This window comes from Xenopus tropicalis, chromosome 2, assembly GCF_000004195.4.
Source record: "Xenopus tropicalis strain Nigerian chromosome 2, UCB_Xtro_10.0, whole genome shotgun sequence".
In the NCBI taxonomy this organism is placed as follows: domain Eukaryota; kingdom Metazoa; phylum Chordata; class Amphibia; order Anura; family Pipidae; genus Xenopus; species Xenopus tropicalis.
The window spans coordinates 176,283,106-176,309,260 of NC_030678.2; the positions used below are offsets into that span (position 1 = coordinate 176,283,106).

Genomic DNA, 26,155 nt, shown 5'->3' on the forward strand with positions numbered 1-26,155 from the left:
GGGCAGCTCTTGATTTCTCTTGAGGTCTGTAATTTACTCTGAAGTTTATGTTTAAATGTCTCCCTGACAGTCTCACAAAATTACTGGTTAAATAGAAAGGGTGGTCCTAAAAGCCTACTGAACAGTTGCTTTTCTAGACCCAATAAGAAATCTATTTGCTCCAGGAAATGAAAAAAAAAAGATAGATAAACGAATGAATAATTAGAGATCCTTGAGATCTTCATCGCTATTAGACTGCATTTCATGATGGGTCCTTCCCCAATACAACCAGGGCAAATTTTATACATTATTAATACATATTAATGATTCCATTCCAGTTGCCCCAAAACCAAGTAGGGGCTCAGGTTAAAACACCCAACCACCAAATTTCCTCTTTTTTGAGTTAATCTGTCTTTCCAAACAGTGTTGGACTGGCCCACCAGGATACTAGACAAACTCCTGGTGGGCCCATTTGTCAGTGGGCCCTCCTGCTCCTGACCATTTGGCCTACTTCATGGTCATTCCCTATTTTTGAATGGGAACAAAGGGGAGAAATAGATGCTAGCCCTTCTGCTATTGACCATTTGGCCTACTTCATGGTCATTCCCTATTTTTGAATGGGAACAAAGGAGAGAAATTGATGCTAGCCCTTCTGCTCCTGACCATTTGACCTACTTCATGGTCATTCCCTATTTTTGAATGGGAACAAAGGAGAGAAATTGATGCTAGCCCTTCTGCTCCAGACCATTTGGCCTACTTCATGGTCATTCCCTATTTTTGAATGGGAACAAAGGGGAGAAATAGATGCTAGCCCTTCTGTTCCCAACCATTTGGCCTACTTCATGGTCATTCCCTATTTTTGAATGGGAACAAAGGGGAGAAATAGATGCTAGCCCTTCTGCTCCAGACCATTTGACCTACTTCATGGTCATTCCCTATTTTGGAATGGGAACAAAGGGGAGAAATTGATGCTAGCCCTTCTGTTCCCGACCATTTGGCCTACTTCATGGTCATTCCCTATTTTGGAATGGGAACAAAGGGGAGAAATAGATACTAGACCTTCTGCTCCTGACCATTTGGCCTACTTCATGGTCATTCCCTATTTTTGAATGGGAACAAAGGGGAGAAATAGATGCTAGCCCTTCTGCTCCCGACCATTTGGCCTACTTCATGGTCATTCCCTATTTTTGAATGGGAACTAAGGGGAGAAATAGATGCTAGCCCTTCTGCTCCTGACCATTTGGCCTACTTCATGGTCATTCCCTATTTCTGAGTGGGAACAAAGGGGAGAAATAGATGGAAGAATGGATACTAGAATGTAAATAAAGAGGTTGATTGAGCAAAGGGTGGAAAAATAGTTTGGAGAGTGGGCCTATGTTCTAAGGTTTTCTGGTGGGCCCCTTGGGTTTCCAGCCCGACACTTTTGTGACTCTTACAATGTACCTACATTTCTACAGCCCTTCTGCTCCTGACCATTTGACCTACTTCATGGTCATTCCCTATTTTTGAATGGGAACAAAGGAGAGAAATTGATGCTAGCCCTTCTGCTCCAGACCATTTGGCCTACTTCATGGTCATTCCCTATTTTTGAATGGGAACAAAGGGGAGAAATAGATGCTAGCCCTTCTGTTCCCAACCATTTGGCCTACTTCATGGTCATTCCCTATTTTTGAATGGGAACAAAGGGGAGAAATAGATGCTAGCCCTTCTGCTCCAGACCATTTGACCTACTTCATGGTCATTCCCTATTTTGGAATGGGAACAAAGGGGAGAAATTGATGCTAGCCCTTCTGTTCCCGACCATTTGGCCTACTTCATGGTCATTCCCTATTTTGGAATGGGAACAAAGGGGAGAAATAGATACTAGACCTTCTGCTCCTGACCATTTGGCCTACTTCATGGTCATTCCCTATTTTTGAATGGGAACAAAGGGGAGAAATAGATGCTAGCCCTTCTGCTCCCGACCATTTGGCCTACTTCATGGTCATTCCCTATTTTTGAATGGGAACTAAGGGGAGAAATAGATGCTAGCCCTTCTGCTCCTGACCATTTGGCCTACTTCATGGTCATTCCCTATTTCTGAGTGGGAACAAAGGGGAGAAATAGATGGAAGAATGGATACTAGAATGTAAATAAAGAGGTTGATTGAGCAAAGGGTGGAAAAATAGTTTGGAGAGTGGGCCTATGTTCTAAGGTTTTCTGGTGGGCCCCTTGGGTTTCCAGCCCGACACTTTTGTGACTCTTACAATGTACCTACATTTCTACAGCCCTTCTGCTCCTGACCATTTGACCTACTTCATGGTCATTCCCTATTTTGAATGGGAACAAAGGAGAGAAATTGATGCTAGCCCCTTCTGCTCCAGACCATTTGGCCTACTTCATGGTCATTCCCTATTTTTGAATGGGAACAAAGGGGAGAAATAGATGCTAGCCCTTCTGTTCCCAACCATTTGGCCTACTTCATGGTCATTCCCTATTTTTGAATGGGAACAAAGGGGAGAAATAGATGCTAGCCCTTCTGCTCCAGACCATTTGACCTACTTCATGGTCATTCCCTATTTTGGAATGGGAACAAAGGGGAGAAATTGATGCTAGCCCTTCTGTTCCCGACCATTTGGCCTACTTCATGGTCATTCCCTATTTTGGAATGGGAACAAAGGGGAGAAATAGATACTAGACCTTCTGCTCCTGACCATTTGGCCTACTTCATGGTCATTCCCTATTTTTGAATGGGAACAAAGGGGAGAAATAGATGCTAGCCCTTCTGCTCCCGACCATTTGGCCTACTTCATGGTCATTCCCTATTTTTGAATGGGAACTAAGGGGAGAAATAGATGCTAGCCCTTCTGCTCCTGACCATTTGGCCTACTTCATGGTCATTCCCTATTTCTGAGTGGGAACAGATGGAAGAATGGATACTAGAATGTAAATAAAGAGGTTGATTGAGCAAAGGGTGGAAAAATAGTTTGGAGAGTGGGCCTATGTTCTAAGGTTTTCTGGTGGGCCCCTTGGGTTTCCAGCCCGACACTTTTGTGACTCTTACAATGGACCTACATTTCTACACCCTTTTCAAGGGTGCTTTGGCTCCCGAAGAGGAATAGACTGTTTCTGAAGAAGTTTATTTATTTTTACTCTAAGTTCTCTTATTTTCAAACCATAGATCAGAGGATTAAGAAGCGGAGGCACCACCAGGAAATGTATCGACATGAAGACCCTCAGCGCAGGAGGGAGGGACGTAGGGGAGTATCGGTAGAGAAATATCTCAAACAGGACGTCAACAAGATAGGTGGCGATGGCGAGAAGATGAGGAGCGCAGGTCTGCAAGGCTTTGGCCTGGAAATCCTTTGAAGACTTGGCACAGACTCTCAAAATGGCAATGTAAGAGATGACTATCAGGATTGGCATCACCACCAGTATTGCCACGGTGCACAGAATCCCATAGGCATTGTTGGTGGACGTATCAACACAGGAGAGTCTCACCACCGACCAGTTGTCGCAGTAGATCTTTAGAATGACCCAATCACACAGAGGAAGCCGAACGGTCAACAGAACCAGAATGGAAACCAAGATAAATGGATACAACCAGGCCGCGCCAATGAGTCTGAATACGGTCGGTAGGGACATGATACTGTTATACCTCAGGGGGTGGCAGATACTGACATAGCGATCAAACGCCATCACCGCCAGAAGAGTCATCTCCGACCCCCCATAGGTATTGACAGCAAAGTCCTGCAGAATGCAAGCGCCATAGGAAATGGTTTGGGCCTCTTTAAAAAGGTTTATGAAGACGCTGGGGAAGAAAGCGGTGCTGCCATACAGGCCATTTATACAAAAGGCAGAAATGAAAATGTACATCGGCCTCTGTAGCGTCTCGTGCAATACGGTAACGGCGATAACAGCGCTGTTTAACAGAATTATGACCGAGTAGCCAATGAGAATGAGGGAACAGTATAGATATTTCACTGATGTCATTTCACCAAAGCCCAACAGTAACACCGCGGGGTGAGGAGTAGAATTCTGCATTGTATCCTCTCCTTGTGTTTCCTGAAAGGACAGAAGAAAACAGGATTGGTAAAGTAATGTCTTGGTTTAACAATAGTTATTAAAGGGGATATAAACCCAGCCATGATGCTGCCCCACGGCGCCCCCTAGTGTTGCTATAGAAGTTGCCAAAACATCATTATAGATGCAAGGAAATTCCCCAATGAGAATTGTACTGATAAATAAGTTGATTATAAATGCAAAAGAACTGCCCAATGAGAATGCTGATTCCCAGCACTGTGTCAGGCCCCTTGCTGGTACCTTACATATAGAGATAATGATGGCATTTTCCCGTCATTATATGGCACAGGAATCAGACATGGGGATAAAGGGACAGACTTGTTCAGTGCTGGGAAACTGTGCTTATTGCTCCCAACTCCAATTGCAGGAACAGAGAACAGGGAGCCGGATTTACTCACATCAGCTGGGATTCTCATTGGAGGATTTTTCGCATGTTAAAGCAGTCGCTGGCTGTGGGGATTTGGGGGAAAGTTTTATTGGGCAATATTGCTTTAAGAATACAGCCCTGATGTTGCTGGACTACAGCTCCCAGCATGCCCCAAGCTTCATTATATGTTACATTATTGTGGGATTTGTAGCCCAGTAACAACTGAGTAACGTTGGGTTGAGCCGCGCTGGGCAGCAGGGTTTGTATCCCCTTTAAATTTAACTAACTTATTAATTATATAGCAGAATGGGTAATAAATGCTGCAAAGATTTTTTTTGTCCCAATCAGGGTAAAATTGCAGAATGTACATTGTTATTAAGACTTGTTCTTACCTTACATTGCGAGACTGTCTCTTCCCATCACCCCCTATGTACATATAATCTGCACATCTCTCACCTCCCGCTTGGGTGCCAATGGCACATTCCGACCCGAGAGCATTATATACCCATGGAGCTTGGTCCCCTTGAGACAAAACCCAGTTCTCAGCTTGTAAGTCATTAAGGCTAATTAATGCATTTGGAGAAAGATAATTATAGTCATAAATTAGAAAAAAAATGCAAAAACAAGGTCAAAAAATGTGTATTCCCTGATGTAATATTCCTTATTGTCCATGGAATATTTATTAATTGTATGTGGAATATATTTCATGCGAATATAATCTCATTAAAAGGAAACTATACCCCCTAAACAATGTAAAGGAATGGGACCCCTTATCCTTACGGAAAGCCCATCTCCTATAGACTCCATTTTAATCAAATAATTTTGCCTTTTTCCCTGTAATAATAAAACAGTACCTGTACTTGATCCCAACTAAGATATAATTACCCCTTATTGGGGCAGAACAGCCCTATTGGGTTTATTTCATGGTTAAATGATTCCCTTTTCTCTGTAATAATAAAACAGTACCTGTACTTGATCTCAACTAAGATATAATTACCCCTTATTGGGGCAGAACAGCCCTATTGGGTTTATTTAATGGTTAAATGATTCCCTTTTCTCTGTAATAATAAAACAGTACCTGTACTTGATCCCAACTAAGATATAATTACCCCTTATTGGGGCAGAACAGCCCTATTGGGTTTATTTAATGGTTAAATGATTCCCTTTTCTCTGTAATAATAAAACAGTACCTGTACTTGATCCCAACTAAGATATAATTACCCCTTATTGGGGCAGAACAGCCCTATTGGGTTTATTTAATGGTTAAATGATTCCCTTTTCTCTGTAATAATAAAACAGTACCTGTACTTGATCCCAACTAAGATATAATTACCCCTTATTGGGGCAGAACAGCCCTATTGGGTTTATTTAATGGTTAAATGATTCCCTTTTCTCTGTAATAATAAAACAGTACCTGTACTTGATCCCAACTAAGATATAATTACCCCTTATTGGGGCAGAACAGCCCTATTGGGTTTATTTAATGGTTAAATGATTCCCTTTTCTCTGTAATAATAAAACAGTACCTGTACTTGATCCCAACTAAGATATAATTACCCCTTATTGGGGCAGAACAGCCCTATTGGGTTTATTTCATGGTTAAATGATTCCCTTTTCTCTGTAATAATAAAACAGTACCTGTACTTGATCCCAACTAAGATATAATTACCCCTTATTGGGGCAGAACAGCCCTATTGGGTTTATTTCATGGTTAAATGATTCCCTTTTCTCTGTAATAATAAAACAGTACCTGTACTTGATCCCAACTAAGATATAATTACCCCTTATTGGGGGCAGAACAGCCCTATTGGGTTTATTTAATGGTTAAATGATTCCCTTTTCTCTGTAATAATAAAACAGTACCTGTACTTGATCCCAACTAAGATATAATTACCCCTTATTGGGGGCAGAACAGCCCTATTGGGTTTATTTCATGGTTAAATGATTCCCTTTTCTCTGTAATAATAAAACAGTACCTGTACTTGATCCCAACTAAGATATAATTACCCCTTATTGGGGCAGAACAGCCCTATTGGGTTTATTTCATGGTTAAATGATTCCCTTTTCTCTGTAATAATAAAAGAGTACCTGTACTTGATCCCAACTAAGATATAATTACCCCTTATTGGGGCAGAACAGCCCTATTGGGTTTATTTCATGGTTAAATGATTCCCTTTTCTCTGTAATAATAAAACAGTACCTGTACTTGATCCCAACTAAGATATAATTACCCCTTATTGGGGCAGAACAGCCCTATTGGGTTTATTTAATGGTTAAATGATTCCCTTTTCTCTGTAATAATAAAACAGTACCTGTACTTGATCCCAACTAAGATATAATTACCCCTTATTGGGGGCAGAACAGCCCTATTGGGTTTATTTCATGGTTAAATGATTCCCTTTTCTCTGTAATAATAAAACAGTACCTGTACTTGATCCCAACTAAGATATAATTACCCCTTATTATTATTATATTAATAGTTAATTTAAAAGGGAACTAACCCTTTGAGAGGACTCCCCATTGCTCTGATAGTGAGAGGAATAAAGCAGGTTATACAGTTCTAGGGGGGAATTGGCATCACTTTCCCAGCCATGGTTTATTCATTACACTAATACGGAAAGCTTTTCATTTAAATATAGACACAATTGTTTTCCTACTCACATAAGGAAATATATATATAAACGTTCCAGCTCCTTCCATTCACGGAATTCTAACTGCTGTACAGGGGAAATTCACATCACTAATTATTTATTTAAGTCCATCTAATCTATAGGGTTGGGATATAGGAGAGTTATTTCTGACCAATGATCAGAATGAGCTATGGTCACATGACTGGAATATAATAGGTCAAGTTGTACCAGGAAATACTTCTAATGGGTTAACTCTGCAAGAGGCACTAGGGTATCTCAACCAGAGGTCATAGGTAACATAAAGGGGAATTTCACCTTTGATTTAACTGTTAGTATGATGTAGAGAGTGATATTCTGAGACAATTTGCAATTGGTCTTCATTTTTTATTATTTGTAGTTTTGTAATTATTTAATTTTTTGTTCAGCAGCTCTGCAGTTTGGAGTTTCAGAAGCTATCTGGTTGCTAGGGTTCAAATTACCTTAGCGACCAGACATTGGCTTGAATGAGAAAGTGATATATGAATAGGGGAGGGGCTGAATAGAAAGATAAGGAATAAAAAGTAACAATAACAATAAAACTGGAGCCTCACAGAGCAATAGGGTTTGGCTGCCGGGGTCAGTGACCCCCATTTGAGAGCAGGAAAGAGTTTCTAGGGTCCAAATTCCCTTAGTAACCAGTTAGTGGTTTGAATGAGAGACGGGAATATGAATAGGGGAGGGGCTGAATAGAAAGATAGGGAATAAAAAGTAACAATAACAATAAAACTGGAGCATCACAGAGCAATAGGTTTTTGGTTGCTAGGGTCCAAGTTACCTTAGTAACCAGGGAGTGGTTTGGGTGAGAGACAGGAATATGAATAGGGGAGGGGCTGAAAAGAAAGATAAGGAATAAAAAGTAACAATAACAATAAAACTGGAGCATCACAGAGCAATAGGTTTTTGGTTGCTAGGGTCCAAGTTACCTTAGTAACCAGGGAGTGGTTTGGGTGAGAGACAGGAATATGAATAGGGGAGGGGCTGAAAAGAAAGATAAGGAATAAAAAGTAACAATAACAATAAAACTGGAGCCTCACAGAGCAATAGGGTTTGGCTGCCGGGGTCAGTGACCCCCATTTGAAAGCTGCAAAGAGGCAGAAGAAGAAGGGAAATCACTATAAATGTTTTGAGGATTTTATATATTTACTCAACCACTAAAATTCTGGGGCTTCAAGTCCCTCCGCGTCCCAGAAATGGAAAGTAGAAGGACTTGAAGTCCCAGAATCCATCACTTCACCATGGAATAAGGTAAGGGAGGAGGAGTCTGATCCCTCAGTGAGCCTAAGGGGGTGGAGACCTGGTCCCAACAAGCACAGTCAGACTCTCATATTCTACATTTATATTTCTCTCAGGCAGGTCAATGTTTATGTCCCCTTTGTGCAAGATCCAACTGGATGAGCCCATGTCAAAATGGGGGGATATTTTCTCTCCAAAAAGTTCATTCCAGGGGGCGGGATTCGTAGAAGGGAAGGAGGCAGGGTCGGAATGGGGGGTGAAGGGCCCACTGGGGCTGCCGGCCAAGGTGCCCCCATCAGTCATGTCCCACAACAGGGGCCCCAGTCACTGGCCGACGCCCTCCCCTGGTTGCATCAGGGGAGGGGCAAGTGCGGGCAGGGGAGGGGCAACAGGGATCGGGTCTGGGCCACCGGGGCCCACCAGGTTTTTTCCCAGTGTCCCGGTGGCCCAGTCCAACCCTGGAATGAGGACAGCAAGATGATTGAGTCCTTCAGAGCAGGATTAGTTATTTCAAGGCAGTCTGCTGGGGTGGGGGAGGGGACATTTCTTAAAGGGATAGTGCACCTTTATATTACTTTTTAGCATAATGTAGAGAGGTTTATTCTGTGAAAATTTGTAATTGGTTTTCATTTTTTATTATTTGTGGTTTTTGAGTTATTGAGCTTTATACTCAGCAGCTCTCCAGCAGCAATTTGGTTTCCAGGGTGCAAATGACCTTAGCAACCAGGCACCGATTTAAATGAGGGGGCTGGAATGCAAATAGGAGACGGCTCTAATATAAAAATGAGTGTTAAAAAGTAGCAATGACTTTACTTTACAACTGTAGCCTTATAGAGCATTTGTATTTTGGATGTTGGGGTCAGTGACCCCCATTTGAAAGCTGGAGAGAGGCAGAAGAAGAAAGCAAATACTTAAAAAAAACTATAAAAAAATGAAGACCAATTGAAAAGTTGCTTAGAATGAACCATTTTTTAAGTTAACTTAAAGGTAAACCACCCTTTTAATGTTGGAATGGGAGAATCCAAATGGAGTCAGGTCAGATTTAACAATCGTATTTACCAACACTTTCCAGGTTGTCCGGGAAAATTTCAATCAATATTTGTGCCTTGAGCAGCCAAACCCCATTCTGTTCTATGGGGTATAGGGACTTATGGGGTTAACATCCCCTGTGGCTTTGGACCCTACCACTTGCTTATTTCTCTGTTGCTAGGCAGATGCCCTTGTATCTATTATCAGATTTACATATCTGTGTATTATTGGCCTATAGATTATGACCACTTCCTGCCACAATATAATATAGTGTTTGGTTGGGGGGCGGGATCTTCCATTTTGGCCTTCAGCACTTCATCTGTTTGGATGTGCCTGGGAGCTACACGGCCCAGAAGTCTTCGGGCCTGAGGGAAACCATCACCCTTAGTGAAGTCGGAAAGTGGGGACCCCTAGAATGAGGATTAGCTGGTGCATATATGTTATAGTAGTTTCTAGGAAAGGGAATCAGATCAGATTTAGAAGAGCAGCTTCTTTGCTCCAACCAGGAGGGACAGGAGGGAGTGTTCTCCTTACAGGCTCTGCTGCCTTAGGGTGGCCATACACTGTAAGATCTTCTCCCAATACGCGCACCTAAGGTGGGGGATATCAGGCTAATTCGATTCCCTAGGGCCAAACAATTGAATTAAACCAGTGGCCATAGGCACCAGCAGGCCGAGGACCACATCAACATTATGATATGGTCCTTGATCTGATCAGAAAATCAAACCTGCCCAATCGAAATCTACTCAAGTTTAGGCCAGATATCGGTTGGGTAGGGGGGTGCCCCATACATGGGCAGATAAGCTGTGTAGCCCTGGCCCATAGTGACCGCAGTAGTGACAAGGGTATCAGGCATAAGGGCCGATTCACTAAAGTGCATTAAAATGTGCGCTATTTATAGCATGCGGTAAAAATTTTTGTGATTTAACACACGATTCACCAAAAGCATCATTGCATTAATTTACACGCAATACTGCATGCGTTATTTTAGTCGCAAAGACTATTTTCGCGCGGTATTTGATGGTACATTCGCTAATCAACGCACCGCATATAAATAGTCACCACGTATAAATAGTCGCCCGCGTATAAATAGTCACCACGTATAAATAGTCGCCCGCGTATAAATAGTCGCCCGCGTATAAATAGTCGCCCGCGTATAAATAGTCGCCACGTATAAATAGTCGCCACGTATAAATAGTCGCCACGTATAAATAGTCGCCCACGTATAAATAGTCGCCACGTATAAATAGTCGCCACGTATAAATAGTCGCCACGTATAAATAGTCGCCCGCGTATAAATAGTCGCCCGCGTATAAATAGTCGCCCGCGTATAAATAGTCGCCCGCGTATAAATAGTCGCCCGCGTATAAATAGTCGCCCGCATATAAATAGTCGCCACGTATAAATAGTCGCCACGTATAAATAGTCGCCCACGTATAAATAGTCGCCCACGTATAAATAGTCGCCACGTATAAATAGTCGCCACGTATAAATAGTCGCCCACGTATAAATAGTCGCCACGTATAAATAGCTGTGTGAATAAACGCACGCCATGTTAGCCATACACGCCAATATTTGCGGAAAATTACTGTATTAAAAATGCCCATTTCCCTACAAACTGGCGGCTGCGTCACTCTGGGGCCAACACAGACTGAATAACACTGCAAAGTCCTTATTGTGTTGCCAAAAACTCATTAACTGTACTTTTCTATAATTACCGCCTGCCCCAAGTAGGGGTTAATTTTCACACAGATTAATGCGATATTTAGCTCATCTAACGCTTCATATGTATTTGTGAATTATGCGTTAGTGTTATTTCGGTGTTCGAATTAACGCATGTGGTTGCGCGCTAATTAACGCAGACAATAATACTGTAGTGAATCGCACGGTTTTTTTTAACGCAACTGACTGCCATAGACTGCGAGGACTTTCCCCTGTCCCCATATACTGACCCCATAACCCCACCCCTTAAACCCCCCCATTGCCATATACTGACCCCCTAACCCCACCCATTACACCCTATACCTGCTTTGGCAATGCTAAATGTATTTGGTCCTGCCAATAAAGCTCATTTGATTTGAGACAGACAGACAGACAGAAAGAGAGAGACAGATAGAGAGAGGTTTCTCAGTATATGGGTTGTGTATATTTTACACTGATTTCCATTCTTCTCTCCTTTGCTTTATGCTGCTGTATTGCGCCCCCTAGTGCTGCTCTGAGAGAATGTAACTCCTATTCTTTCTAACTGACCCACATTACAGGGTAAAGTTCTGTGCCGATTGGATCAGGTACATCAGGTCCCTCTGCTTCTTTACCTGCCAGGGACAAAACGATTGTTTGTAAAATATCCCCCCCCCCCCCCATTTGTTACTCAGTATCACTATAAAAATGAGTCTCGACTGCAGGTATTTAGTGGAGCGGCACAGACTGCAGCCAGATTTAGTACCTGATAATATAAAGCAGACCAACTGCATGGGTGCCGCAACTAGCAACAATGTGTTTTGGCTGCCAAGCACCCGTGCCAGCAAACCAGTTGCAGCTGAATGCAGCCAGTAATGTGACAGAATCAATAAACCACTGCCCCGAGGGTTACTGCCTGCTCTGCTTTTATACCCCCCCACTAATGCAACTGAAGCCCCCTTATAGCACAAGGTACACAGACATGTTTACTCCCCTGTATTTGCTGGGAGTCTCCCTGATTTCAGACCCAAACCCCAGTCTCCTGCAGTACCAGGTCCCTCTCCCACTGTCAGTCATTTGCACCCAAAGCTGAACTTACCTGCCTGACTGAAATGCACAGAAACTGCACCCCGAGTCCACTCATATTGTTTAAAGCAGGGGGTGCAGTGGGGGAGGGGCAGAACAAGGGCGGGGCCAGATGTGTGGTAAATGCAGCTAAGGTGCCCCAGATCACTTGGGATCCAAGTTGGTCTCTTAACTCTTTGAATGTTATCATGGCCCTTTTGGCTTTAGCTTGCCACCTTTCTCAACTTTGATTCTTTCTCCGGACTTTTACACTTTGCCAAAGTATTTTAAAAAATTTCAACCAGTCACCTGTGGCCCAGTTAAACCTGATCTTGATAGATCTTGAAAGCTAAGCAGGGCTGGCCTTGGTTAGTACTTGGAGGGGAGACCGCTATGTACAGCAGGTCTCTTAACTCTATGAATTTGGTCATGGCCCTTTTGGCTTTAGCTTGCCGCCTTTCTCAACTTTGATTCTTTCTCCGGACTTTTACACTTTATCAAAGTATTTCTAAATCTTTCAACCAAGTCTTTGTGGCCCAAATGAACCTGATCTTGATTGGTATCTTGGTTAGTACTTGGAAGGGAGACCGCTGCATACAGCAGGTCTCTTAACTCTTTGAATTTTGGCTTTAGCTTGCCGCCTTTCTCAACTTTGATTCTTACTCCGGACTTTTACTTTTGCCAAAGTATTTCAATTTTTTTCAACCAAATCACCTGAGGCCACACCACCCCAAATCAGTCCTTTGTAGGGGGTGTATCTGTGTTTGATACAATGTAGGGACCCATAGGGTTAAATGGCACCCATGGCTTTAAATCCCTACAGGGCCAGTGGGCCCTGCACCCCCCAGTCCGACCCTGTTTGGTATTGGCGCATTTGGGAGAAGTAGGGCTTTCCAAATTAGTTGCATACATTTTTTTGTTGTGAAAAATTGGTAAGGGTAGTTAGCACCTACGCCCTGTAGTCTAGTTCCCAGGTTGGTTTCAGAGATCTGGGAACCCCCAGATTAATTCAACAGGCGAGACCTTCTTCTGACGGCCCCTTATGGTTCTACCTTGCGCCTTTACAACTAAAAACAAATACATCTAAGCGGATGGAAGACTTTAATGTGGAACACGTAAAGGAAATACAAAAACTAGCATACAAAGTAAAAAACTTTTTCCCATTTTAAGTTATAACCCAAATCAGCCGATAGAAACTCTTACAAAATCCACATTTCATGGGGTTTATTGGTCATTTGTTTAGATGTTCAGATGACTCCTCAAAAATGCTCGGCTGCGAGCATCTAAACCGGGTAGCCCACATCTGTGTTAGGACCTCCCAGGTCTAGAACTATGGAATGAATACACACCAAGGACCCAGGTTCAATGCCCAAGAATGGGACTTTCTAAGTCAGCTCCTAGGTGCGCTGTTAATTGCTTCTTCTGATTGATCTACCAGTATTTGACCTTCCTGTCTGTTTCTGACCATCCTTTTTGCTGCCTTGAATATGTTTTTGAGACTGAGTAACTCTTCTGGTATTTCGTTTCTGGACTGTTGGGCTACTTATATTTTAGATCCCTCCTTGGTCCTGACTCCAGGCCAAGCAGGCCCTTATGGAGACTTCCTGAAGTTCTCTGCAACTTTATTCCCAAGCTTTTACACTCAATAAATACCAAAAATTGGAGTTTTTAAACCAAAAATATGAATTTGAATGTTGGTAAACCACCCCCCTACTCTAAACTATTATATGATCTTGGTACATGGGTTCCCCTATGACTGTGGGATTTGTGGTCTAACCAATGATGAACTGGGTGGTTGTTGAGGTCAAAGACCTTGTTGACCAAGCTGCATTTGGTGGAGCAAGTTACTTTTTCAGGATAGTTTCCACCTATTCTCCCTACTGCTCCGTGCCTGAGCTCTACACACTCAAGGTGTTCCCTGCAAATCTCTTGAGATTAAACGGCTGGAATATTTTTGCTCTCAACTCTGACATTTTTAGCCCATACGCTAAGGCATTCAGAATGGGAGACACCACAAGGAATTCCAATGACATGAACAGGCGAAACTCATAAGGAACAATAGTAGGGATATATCTATAGAGGAAAATGTCAAAAAGAGAACCTGCCACAAAGTTGAAGGTGGTTATGAGCTGGGGAGTGCAGGTCTGTAGGGCTTTAGCAATAACAGCTTGGGAAGATCTTGCACAAACCCTGAGAATCTCAAAATATGAGTACATTATCAACATTAGGAGCATACAGACAAATGTAGTGACAATAAAAAGTCCAAAAACATTATTGATGGTGGTGTCAATGCAAGAAAGTCTGACTATTGACCAGTTGTCACAGTAGATCTTTAATATTTCTGCTCCGCACAAAGGGAGTCTATAGGTCAATAGTATGTGAGTACCAAAGGCTACAATGGAATAAGTCCAACTGCCCGCGAGTATCTTGTACACAGTTGAGTGGGACATGATGGTGTTGTATCTCAGAGGGTTACAGATGCACACGTAGCGGTCAAATGCCATCGCCGATAGAGTGGTCATCTCAAAGCAGCCATAGAGATGGATTAGAAATGCCTGCAGCAAGCAAAACGAGTAGGAGATTGTCTGGACTTTGTAGAGCAAGGCGGCAAAAATACTGGGGTAAAAGTACATACTTTCAAAAATTCCATTTAAGCACAAAGCGCTAATAAATATATAAACCGGTTCATGTAATGTTTTGTGTATAATCACAGAGACGACAATGAGACTATTGGACACAACGTTCAGCAAGAATCCCACCGACACCAATAGGCAGTAGAAGTACCGTATGGATGTAAGCTGCCCGTATCCCAGGGTGAGAAATGCTGGGTGGGGGTCTGAGGAATTTTGCATTATTGGCGATTTTGGTTCCTGCAGAAAGAGGCATTTGTATTAGACAATTTGGAAGTTCTGGCAAAACACATTGAAATAAGAAAAAATTGCTTGACTATATTATCCCAGTATAGATGGTAAGATAGCGTAGATAGTGTCTCCTGTTCTGAAGGGAATATTTAGCAATGAGCGAATCTGTCCCGTTTTGCTTCACCGAAAAATTTGCCCAACTGTTGAAAAGTTTGCAGACATGACTTTTTTGACACAATCACAACTTTTATTGATGCCACCAGTGTCAGACTGGCCCACCAGGACACCAGAAAAACTCCCAGTGGGCCCAGGTGTCAGTGGGCCCTCCTGCTCCTGACCATTTGGCCTACTTCATGGTCATTCCCTATTTTGGAATAAGAACAAAAGGGAGAAATAGATGCTAGCCCTTCTGCTACTGACCATTTGGTCTATTTCATGGTCATTCCCTATTTTTGAATAAGAACAAAGGGGAGAAATAGATGCTAGCCCTCCTGCTCCTGACCATTTGGTCTATTTCATGGTCATTCCCTATTTTTGAATGGGAACAAAGGGGAGAAATAGATGCTAGCCCTTCTGCTCCTGACCATTTGGCCTACTTCATGGTCATTCCCTATTTCTGAATGGGAACAAAGGGGAGAAATAGATGCTAGCCCTTCTGCTCCTGGCCATTTGGCCTACTTCATGGTCATTCCCTATTTTTGAATGGGAACAAAGAGGAGAAATAGATGCTAGCCCTTCTGCTCCTGGCCATTTGGCCTACTTCATGGTCATTCCCTATTTTTGAATGGGAACAAAAGGGAGAAATAGATGCTAGCCCTCCTGCTCCTGACCATTTGGCCTACTTCATGGTCATTCCCTATTTTTGAATGGGAAGAAAGGGGAGAAATAGATGCTAGTCCCCCTGCTCCTGACCATTTGGCCTACTTCATGGTCATTCCCTATTGAATGGGAACAAAGGGGAGAAATAGATGCTAGCCCTTCTGCTCCTGACCATTTGGCCTACTTCATGGTCATTCCCTATTTTTGAATGGGAACAAAGGGGAAAAATAGATGCTAGCATGTAAATAAAAGAGACTAGGAGAATAAAAAGGGTGGGTGAGGAAAGGAGGAAAAATAGTTTGTAAAGAGCACCTAGGGTCTAAGGTTTTTGGTGGGCCCCTGAGACTGGATGTGACTGTGACTTTTTCCTCACCCTGCAAATTTTTGTCATACCACAATGCAGAATTTCATGGCAAATCCATTCCATGCCTCCCGTCAAATAAGTTGTGGTCACGTGAAAAGAAGTCATGGTCCGGCCACATAGGTATCGATTCTTTCGATGTGACTGCAACTTTTTTAAAGCAGCCCGTGACTTTTTTTAATTGGCCAAAAGAAGTCATCTTCTTTTGACGCAGCCCTGACTTATTTGACCCCTGTAAGCAAACCCTGGGTGGCAGATTCTCAGTTATCAAGGTTTTCGTCATCTGGTTATTGGAACTGTGGAGCAGTTGGATGGTTTATGGAGGGTTCAGATCTCCATCGCTTGGATATTCTCCTGCCTCCCAACTGTCCAGCTTTGCACAGGACAATCCCAATTTTTTCACCCCGTTGTGCTGTCCAGGATTAATTTTTAAATGTCCTGCTTTGCTCCACTTTTTTAAGTTCTAAAGTTCCCCACTCGCTGCTCTTTTTACTGTTACACCACACTCTTGTCTCTCGAGATGGTGAATGTGGTGCAGAAACTGGCGCTCCCTCTCGAAAAGAAAAGAGCAGCGAGTGGGGACAGAGTTGGACAGGGCCCACCGGGGCTACCGCCTCAGGGGCCCTTCACCCCCCAAGGTGCCTCCTCCGGCAGGGGCCCCCGCCGCGCACCCCTAACCACCCCCCGCAGGGGCCCATGCCCAATGTCTTCCCCTGAACACGTGTATGTGAAATGCGTCAGGGGAGGAAATCGGAGGCCAGAAGAAGCGGCGATAGGGTCGGGTCTGTGCCGCTGGGGCCCGCTTGGTATTTTCCTGGTGTCCCAGTCCGACCCTCTATGGGGAACTTTATTGTGCACTTTTGTCTATGACCAGACAAACCCTCCTGGGAATCTGAGGGAGGAGGGTGTAGGGGGGAACAGAGCCGGAGAAAGGGGGCTTGATAGGATGATAAAAAAGTCTAGAGTATGAAGGTGCTTGAGGAAAGATTTACACCAATGAAAGTGGAGGGAGGGGGCAGAAACACTGAATAGGAATGGCAGGACCCAGACGGAGGGGGGTAGTCAAAAAGCTGAGGGGGGGGGTGCATAGGGCAAAGCAGTATGGGCAGCGGGAAGCGCTGAGTGATCAAATACAAGTAAATAAGTGCAACTGATTTCAGCAGAGACAGTATAGAGAACTGAATGGGGTATAAAGGGTGTAAATTTTTTTGGACTGACAGTTGCATCTCATTTTATACAAGGAGCAGTTATAATCATGTGCAAAGCAGCTGGCAGCCATGTTGGGGCACTGGTGCTACTGCTGGTATGCACTATGCACTTTGGCTTATGGGTAGATTCCCAGTGGGGGATTAGAGATGCCGAGGGGCAAAATGTAGCATGGGGTGCTTGTGCCACACTGAGTCATGAAGTCCTTAGGGCCCTAATATGTCATAAAATGATTGGGGCCACCGTGTAGTTTTGTAAAATTTTGGAACTTAAAAAGCTTGAATTTAAGTTTGAAAACTTGAATGTCTGGTATTTATAAAGTGCAAAGAAAAACCCAAAAACTTGAATATAAAAATTCGCTTCAGAGTTTTTATAGAAGTCAATGAGAGTCCTAGGCAAAGTCGTGTTATATTCTCAAACTCAAGTTTTTTTTAAAGTTTTTAGAGCTCGTTAAACTCAAAAAATTTGAGACATTCAAGTTTTTCATTCAAAAGGGGATACAAACCCGGCCATGATGCTGCCCCACGGCGCCCCCTAGTGTTGCTATAGAAGTTGCCAAAAACCATCATTATAGATGCAAGGAAATTCCCCAATGAGAATTGTACTGATAAATAAGTTGATTATAAATGCAAAAGAACTGCCCAATGAGAATGCTGATTCCCAGCACTGTGTCAGGCCCCTTGCTGGTACCTTACATATAGAGATAATGATGGCATTTTCTCCCCTCATTATATGGCACAGGAATCAGACATGGGGATAAAGGGACAGACTTGTTCAGTGCTGGGAAACTGTGCTTATTGCTCCCAACTCCAATTGCAGGAACAGAGAACAGGGAGCCGGATTTACTCACATCAGCTGGGATTCTCATTGGAGGATTTTTCGCATGTTAAAGCAGTCGCTGGCTGTGGGGATTTGGGGGAAAGTTTTATTGGGCAATATTGCTTTAAGAATACAGCCCTGATGTTGCTGGACTACAGCTCCCAGCATGCCCCAAGCTTCATTATATGTTACATTATTGTGGGATTTGTAGCCCAGTAACAACTGAGTAACGTTGGGTTGCTAGTAGCCATGATTGGTAGAAAAATGTATATTTTTGAAGAAAAATGTAAATTCTCATTGAGTCTCTAACTGCCAGATGGTAAAAAAAAACCCCAGACATACTCACCGTGAGACTGCAGGCAGACCGGGCTGCGCTCTCTCCTGTGTTTATCGAGAGAGTATTTATACTATTTCCAAATCACAGGGGGCAATGGACCAATCACAGTGATGGAAAGTTTCAGCCAAATAACTGCTGAGAGCGTATATTTCAGATCTGCATGGAGATGATACATTATGGGATATATTCCCCTGGGGGTAAAATGCTGATTTACTACAATGCACCTGGGTTGGTTATGTTGGGTACTGGGCATAAACACAATCATATCCACTTTATTTTTCGAATAATATCCCCTGCAGAATTACTTACTAGTATTTTATTATATACCCCCAAACTATATAATAATATATCCCATAAACAGCTCATATGTAAAACCCAGCTTCATCTAAATAAACCATTTTCATATAAATATACTTATTTAGTAGTATGTGCCATTGGGTAATCCTAATCCGTTTTTTTTTTTGCGTTTTTTTTTGGCGTTTTTTTTACAAAGTAAAATTTTTGCCCTTGATCCCCCTCCTGCATGTCACTGTCCAGGGCGTGGCTCCCTTTAAACAAATTTAAAATCAGTTTTCTGGCCAGAAATGGCTTTTCTAGGTTTTAAAGTTCGCCTTCCCATTGAAGTCTATGGGGTTCGCAAAGTTCGCGAATATTCGGGAGTTTTGGCGAAAGTCCGCGAACGGGTTCGCGAACATTTTTAGCGATGTTCGCTACATCCCTAGTTGTGGGTGCTGGGTGGAAGGGTTGAACATGATGGACTCTGGTCTTTTTTCGACCCTATGTAACTATGTAACTACTGGATGTAAGTCACCCACATGTTTAGATATAAACTTTATGGAGCAGGGATCTTCTTCCTCTTGTCTCTTTAACATTTAGCTACGGAAGCCTAGACACTAGGCCTTCTTCCAAGAGTATGTAGGGACATCATTTATATTTTCTACAGTGAGAGTCCTGTCAGGGGCCCAGTACCAGTGGGGTGGCCTGGAGTAATGTGTACTGGAGTGAGATGGTAGTGAGAATGGCAGACTTTGGGGTAGACCTGGAGCATTTGGCGCATAGTGCCATATGGCCAGGGCATGGGTTATAAGGCCATATGATTTCTGAAGTCAGCCCTGCTGGTAAATAAATATAGTAAGTAATGATGAGGGAACTCTGAGCATATGGCTTCACATAAAAGATCACAAAAAATGAAAATTTTGCCGAATTTGCAGAGTAAGATCGCAGTTAAGGCATTTCAGCTCTACAATAGTATAGACCAGGGGTAGGGAACCTACAGCTCGGGAGCCAGATGTGGCTCTTTTGATGGCTGCGTCTGGCTCGCTCAGCAAAAAATAGTTGACCGGCCCAACGAGTGTAATGCAAGCGGGCTTGGCCCCCTGCGTGTTTAATTACACTTGTTACACTCGTTGTGCCGGTCAACTATTTTTTGCTGGACTGCACTGGGAGTGCTGACTCTCTGGGCTGCGCACCGAGTAAGAATTGTTGGAGGAGGCAAGGGTGTGCTGGGTGAACTTTTCTTGTTGAATCTGGCTCGCTGCCAAATCTTTAATAAAAAAAAAAATAACGGGGGGCGTGGCCTGCACTTGGCGGATAGAAGACGTTCTAAGGCTTAGAACACGTCTTCTATCCGCCGAGCGCAGGCCACGCCCTCCTCCGCAACGTATCCAGCATCCTTGGGACCTACCCTACCTTGCCCCGCAGCATCCGCGGCCAAACATATTGTATGGCTCTCATGGAATTACATTTTAAAATATGTGCTGTTTAAGGCTCTCTCAGCCAAAAAGGTTCCCGACCCCTGGAATAGACATTGCCCTACATTGTTAGAGAAGCCCCTTTCTAATGTGCTACAACTGTAATTCATCATTTCCTTTAGACATGATGGAAACTTTTCGATATTGTGGCGTCTAGATATCCTTCCTTACAGTTTCTCGGGTCAGAAATAGTGATGAGCGAATCTGTCCCGTTACGCTTTGCCAAAAAAGTTGGGAAACCGTGAAAAACAATTGCTAAAAGGGGAAAAATTCGTGAAAATGTGGCTAATGTGCAACTTTTTCTGACACGTGACTTTTTTGACATGACCGCAAGTTTCAACCAAAACCCTTTCTTATTTATCCATTAATTAGACACTGTAGTAAATCAGCAGTCTCTCATGGCAAGGGGTGAATTGATGACATTGACCCCCTGAAGAAGTTGCACTGCGGGTTGATTGAAAAGCCCCTTCAGTCCCTCCTTTGTCTTGGTCTTCCTGACACTGCCCTGTCCTGGTTCTCTCTTAACTGGCAAGAGTAATCACTTGTTCAGTGATGGGGCATCATGTTCTCCCTTATCTCACTTCGTTGAGGTTCCTCAAAGTTCCACCCTAGGCCTTTTAATATTCTCTGCATACTCACTCTTTGTAACGTACTAGTTAGGGGGGAGCCAGTGGATGGTACCGCTGGAGAAAATCTGACTCCTTTAGTAAGCAGAGGCACCCAACTAGTCCCGGTCTTCACCAACGCCCTTTTGGGGCCCCAGAACTTTCTGCTGCGGTCCTAGCTGGGGCTCTACAAACTTCAGAGAACAGATAACCGAATCAAGGTACAGACAAGGATCAGGCAGGTACAACGTCAGGAAACAGGCAAGAGGTCGAGTCGGGCAGAGATGAACGTGGTCAGGAAACAAGCCGAAGTCGAAAACCAGAATAATCAAAACAGGCGTGAGCAGGAACCGGTACAACCAGAAGCCAGCTTGGGCAAAGAGGGACTGAGGGAAGGGGTTTAAATAGGCAGATTTTGGAGCCAAAACAGTAAGGGAACGGAAGTGGACAAAAACCTATGCCAAGACGGCACCTAAGGCTTCAATGCGCGCAACTGCGCATGTCACGCAGTGTCTCCTGTAACCTGCGCGAACCCGGAAGTGCAGGCCATTACAGGAGAGCATCTGCCTGCTGGCGCAAGCTAAGGTAAGGGAGCGCGCCGGACCGGCAACTAGTGGCCAACTAATCAATTCATATAGTTTCCAGTGCAGTCAATGGCATTACTCAGTCTCAGCCCAGAACTCTGGTCCATTTCACAAGTTCATTTTCACCCCCTTTTTCTTATATCTAATTAATAAGAAAATCATTTAGTTTTCCAACATACAACTGGAAGTCATAGAAGATCTCCATTTTGGTTTGTAAGGTCTGCTGAGCTCTATTAACCTAAAACTAAACATATGTCATGTCTTTAACCTCAAGCCTTTCCAGCCAAACATCTTAAATAAGTTGAGTAGACGATGCCAGTAGTTTAGGGGCACCTAAAAGAAATACGTAAACAAACATAGCACCCAATAGGGAAAGAAACAATTATTTCAGGGATTTCATGGACCTTTTGGAAGCTGATGTTGGGGTTTTGTTTTAAAGCCATAGTCACATAGTAAGTTTGTGTTGAAAAGGACATTAGCTTGTCAAGTTCAGCCCTTCCATATGAGCCAATACCCACCACATTCCATCATTTAACCACTTCTCAGTACTTTCAGCAAGAGCCACTTGTTACCACAGCTCAACTATAGAACAATCACAGAGTCTGATTTATACTGAAGATTTTATTTCATTATTTGAGCTAAACATCTTCCATAAATGTCATAACTCTTATGGTTCCCCTATGACAATGGGATCTGTGGTCTAACCAGTGATGAACTGGATGGTTGTTGGGATCAGGATTGTCTGGTTGACCAAGGTGTATTTGGTGAAGCATTTTACTCCCCCTACATTAGTTTCTGCCTATTCTCCCTGTTACTTCATTCTTGACCAGGTTTAAGGTGTCCCCTGGAATTTAAATGGTTGAAATATCTTTGCTCTCAACTCTGACATTTTTAGCCCATAAACAAAAGCATTCAGAATGGGAGACACCACAAGGAATTCCAATGACATGAAAAGACGGAACTCATAAGGAACAATAGTAGGGATATATCTATAGAGGAATATATCAAAACCTGAAGCAGTTATTAAGTTGAAGGTGGTTATGAGCTGGGGAGTGCAGGTCTGTAGGGCTTTAGCAATGACAGCTTGGGAAGATCTTGCACAAACCCTGAGTATCTCTATATAGGAGTACATTATTAACATTAAGAGCAAACAGACAAATGTAGAGACAATAAAAAGTCCATAGATGTTATTGATGGTGGTATCAATGCAAGAAAGTCTGACTATTGACCAGTTATCACAGTAGATCTTTAATATTTCTGATCCACACAAAGGGAGTCTATATGTCAATAACACATGAGTTCCAAAGGCTACAATGGAATAAGTCCAACTGCCTGCGAGTATCTTGTACACATTTGAGAGGAGCATAATGTTGTTGTATCTCAGAGGGTTACAGATGCACACGTAGCGGTCAAACGCCATCGCCGTTAGTGTGGTCATCTCAAAGCAGCCATAGAGATGTACTAGAAATGCCTGCAGCAAGCAAAACGAGTAGGAGATTGTCTGGACTTTGTAGAACAAGGCGGCAAAAATACCGGGGTAAAAGTAAACACTTTCCAAAATTCCATTTAAGCACAAAGCGCTAATAAATATATAAACTGGTTCATGTAATGTTTTGTGTATAATCACAGCGACGATAATGAGACTATTGGGCACAACGTTCAGCAAGAATCCCACCGACACCAATAGGCAGTAGAAGTACCGTATGGATGTAAGCTGCCCGTATCCCAGGGTGAAAAACGCTGGGTGGGGGTCTGAGGAATTTTGCATTATTGGCGATTTTAATTCCTGCAGAAAGATTTAATCAAAATTAAGAAGAACATTGCTCATAGCTGGCACAAAGAGATAGAAAGGTTTAACAAATGAAAACTCTCAGACGAGATTCAATTTGAGATGCAATTCAATTTAGAAAAACTTATCGACAAGTTGAAGACTCTATTGAAGTCTGTGGGGAAAAACTGGACGTGAATTTGGAGAAAAGTTTTTTCTCCTCAAGTTGAATCTCGTCCATGAATTTTTACATGATAAACCTAGAGATAACTTTTTTTCACTAAACTGGTCTTTAGATTCCCCGTAACTAACAATTGGGCAGATTCAGTTAGTGAGAAATAGGTTTATCACGTGAAAACTCATGGATGAGATTCAATTTGAGATGCAATTCAATTTAGAAAAACTTATCTCAAAGTTGAAGACTCTATTGAAGTCCGTGGGGAAAAACTGGATGTGAATTTGGAGAAAAGTTTCTTCTCCTCAAATTGAATCTCGTCCATGAGTTTTCACGTGATAAACTCACTAAACTGGTCTTTAGATTCCCTGTAACTAACAATGGGGCAGATTCAGTTAGTGAAAAATAGGTTTATCACATGAAAACTCATGGATGAGATTCAATTTGAGATGCAATTCAATTTAGAAAAACTTATCTCAAAGTTGAAGACTATTGAAGTCCATGGGGAAAAACTGGAAGGGGAATTTGGAGAAAAGTTTTTTCTCCTCAAGTTGAATCTCGTCCATGAGTTTTCACGTGATAAACTCACTAAACTGGTCTTTAGATTCCCTGTAACTAACAATGGGGCAAATTCAGTTAGTGAGAAATAGGTTTATCACGTGAAAACTCATGGACGAGGTTCAATTTGAGACGCAATTCAATTTAGGAAAACTATTTATCAGGTGAAAACTCAACTAAATTCCATGGGAAAAAATAGTAGCGGCGGCAACAGAATAGTCTTGCGTCAAAATAAATAGTCGCGGGCATCAAAAGAATAGTCTTGCGTCAAAATAAATAGTAGCGGCGGCAACAGAATAGTCTTGCGTCAAAATAAATAGTAGTGGCGGCAACAGAATAGTCTTGCGTCAAAATAAATAGTAGCGGCGGCAACAGAATAGTCTTGCGTCAAAATAAATAGTAGCGGCGGCAACAGAATAGTCTTGCGTCAAAATAAATAGTAGCGGCGGCAACAGAATAGTTGCGTGTCAAAATAAATAGTAGCGGCGGCAACAGAATAGTCGGGGGTCAAAAAAAGTAGTCGCAGGTGGCAAAAGAATAGTCTTGCGTCAAAATAAATAGTCGCGGGCATCAAAAGAATAGTCTTGCGTCAAAATAAATAGTCGCAGGTGGCAAAAGAATAGTCTTGTGTCAAAATAAATAGTCGTGGGCATCAAAAGAATAGTCTTGCATCAAAATAAATAGTTGCAGGTGGCAAAAGAATAGTCTTGTGTCAAAATAAATAGTCGTGGGCATCAAAAGAATAGTCTTGCATCAAAATAAATAGTTGCAGGTGGCAAAAGAATAGTCTTGTGTCAAAATAAATAGTCGTGGGCATCAAAAGAATAGTCTTGCATCAAAATAAATAGTCGCAGGTGGCAAAAGAATAGTCTTGTGTCAAAATAAATAGTCGCGGGCATCAAAAGAATAGTCTTGCGTCAAAATAAATAGTCGCAGGTGGCAAAAGAATAGTCTTGTGTCAAAATAAATAGTCGTGGGCATCAAAAGAATAGTCTTGCATCAAAATAAATAGTCGCAGGTGGCAAAAGAATAGTTGCGTGTCAAAATAAATAGTAGCGGCGGCAACAGAATAGTCACGTGTCAAAATAAATAGTAGTGGCGGCAACAGAATAGTCGGGGGTCAAAAAAAGTAGTCGCAGGTGGCAAAAGAATAGTCTTGCGTCAAAATAAATAGTTGCGGGAATCAAAAGAATAGTCTTGCGTCAAAATAAATAGTCGCAGGTGGCAAAAGAATAGTTGCGTGTCAAAATAAATAGTAGCGGCGGCAACAGAATAGTCGGGGGTCAAAAAAAGTAGTCGCAGGTGGCAAAAGAATAGTCTTGTGTCAAAATAAATAGTCGCGGGCATCAAAAGAATAGTCTTGCATCAAAATAAATAGTCGCAGGTGGCAAAAGAATAGTTGCGTGTCAAAATAAATAGTAGCGGCGGCAACAGAATAGTCGCGTGTCAAAATAAATAGTAGTGGCGGCAACAGAATAGTCGGGGGTCAAAAAAAGTAGTCGCAGGTGGCAAAAGAATAGTCTTGCGTCAAAATAAATAGTCGCGGGCATCAAAAGAATAGTCTTGCGTCAAAATAAATAGTCGCAGGTGGCAAAAGAATAGTCTTGCGTCAAAATAAATAGTCGCAGGTGGCAAAAGAATAGTCGCGTGTCAAAATAAATAGTAGCGGCGGCAACAGAATAGTCGGGGGTCAAAAAAAGTAGTCGCAGCGGCAAAAGAATAGTCGGGGGTCAAAATAAATAGTCGCAGGCGGCAAAAGAAAAGTCTTGTGTCAAAATAAATAGTTGCGCGTCCAAAAAAATAGTTGCACATCAAAAGAATAGTCGCGGGTGACATTTTTGCTGTTTCGCAAATCGTTTGAAAGATTTGCGAATTATTTGGCGAAGCGAAACGGGACAGATTCGTTCATCACTAGTGATTTATGTTTTTTTTTTTTTAAGTTTTTGGTCAACTATACAGTAGTGGGATGGTTTTATAAAGGGTATAGGTGCCCTTTAATTCATTTCCAATGACATTCCCTGCATTTCTCTGTGGGTATCCCGCTGATGTTCTGCTTTATTCCCACTGCGGGAAACATAGCGTAGCCTCGTTATCTCCTCTTGTAATTCTGTGTGGGATAGGGAAACTGCGCTACAAGCTCCATTGGGGCAGCGATTAATATGGATCATTTCCCAATCTCTGCACATAATGCTGAATAGGAGAAACCAATGTATGTTAAAGCCGTATC

At 42.6% G+C, this 26,155-nt stretch overlaps 3 protein-coding genes across 3 annotated transcripts; all 3 read right to left on the bottom strand.

The window, feature by feature from the left end:
• Positions 1-3,048: 3,048 nt before the first annotated feature.
• LOC100485506 (olfactory receptor 2G6) lies at positions 3,049-12,163 on the bottom strand. The gene is made up of 2 exons (XM_012958273.1): positions 12,119-12,163; positions 3,049-4,023 (listed from the first exon to the last, which is right to left on the bottom strand). Exons 1-2 carry the CDS (start codon positions 12,161-12,163, stop codon positions 3,049-3,051), a joined length of 1,020 nt encoding a protein of 339 aa, XP_012813727.1.
• Positions 12,164-13,982: 1,819 nt separating this feature from the next.
• On the bottom strand, positions 13,983-14,588 carry or4a5 (olfactory receptor family 4 subfamily A member 5). Its single transcript, XM_012958274.2, has one exon. The coding sequence runs from the start codon at positions 14,586-14,588 to the stop codon at positions 13,983-13,985; it is 606 nt and encodes a 201-aa protein (XP_012813728.2).
• Positions 14,589-22,259: 7,671 nt separating this feature from the next.
• Positions 22,260-23,195, bottom strand: LOC101734061 (olfactory receptor 51I2). Its single transcript, XM_004912422.2, has one exon. It carries the CDS (start codon positions 23,193-23,195, stop codon positions 22,260-22,262), a length of 936 nt encoding a protein of 311 aa, XP_004912479.2.
• Positions 23,196-26,155: the final 2,960 nt, after the last annotated feature.

Excerpts from the sequence above, each read along its gene's own strand:
- LOC100485506 (XM_012958273.1), bottom strand. The coding sequence starts at position 12,163 with ATGAGTGGACTCGGGGTGCAGTTTCTGTGCATTTCAGTCAGGCAG. Across the intron at positions 4,024-12,118 it reads TGTGCATTTCAGTCAGGCAG|GAAACACAAGGAGAGGATAC; the intron begins GTAAGTTCAGCT and ends CTGTCCTTTCAG.
- or4a5 (XM_012958274.2), bottom strand. The coding sequence starts at position 14,588 with ATGGCATTTGACCGCTACGTGTGCATCTGTAACCCTCTGAGATACAAC.
- LOC101734061 (XM_004912422.2), bottom strand. The coding sequence starts at position 23,195 with ATGCAAAATTCCTCAGACCCCCACCCAGCGTTTTTCACCCTGGGATAC.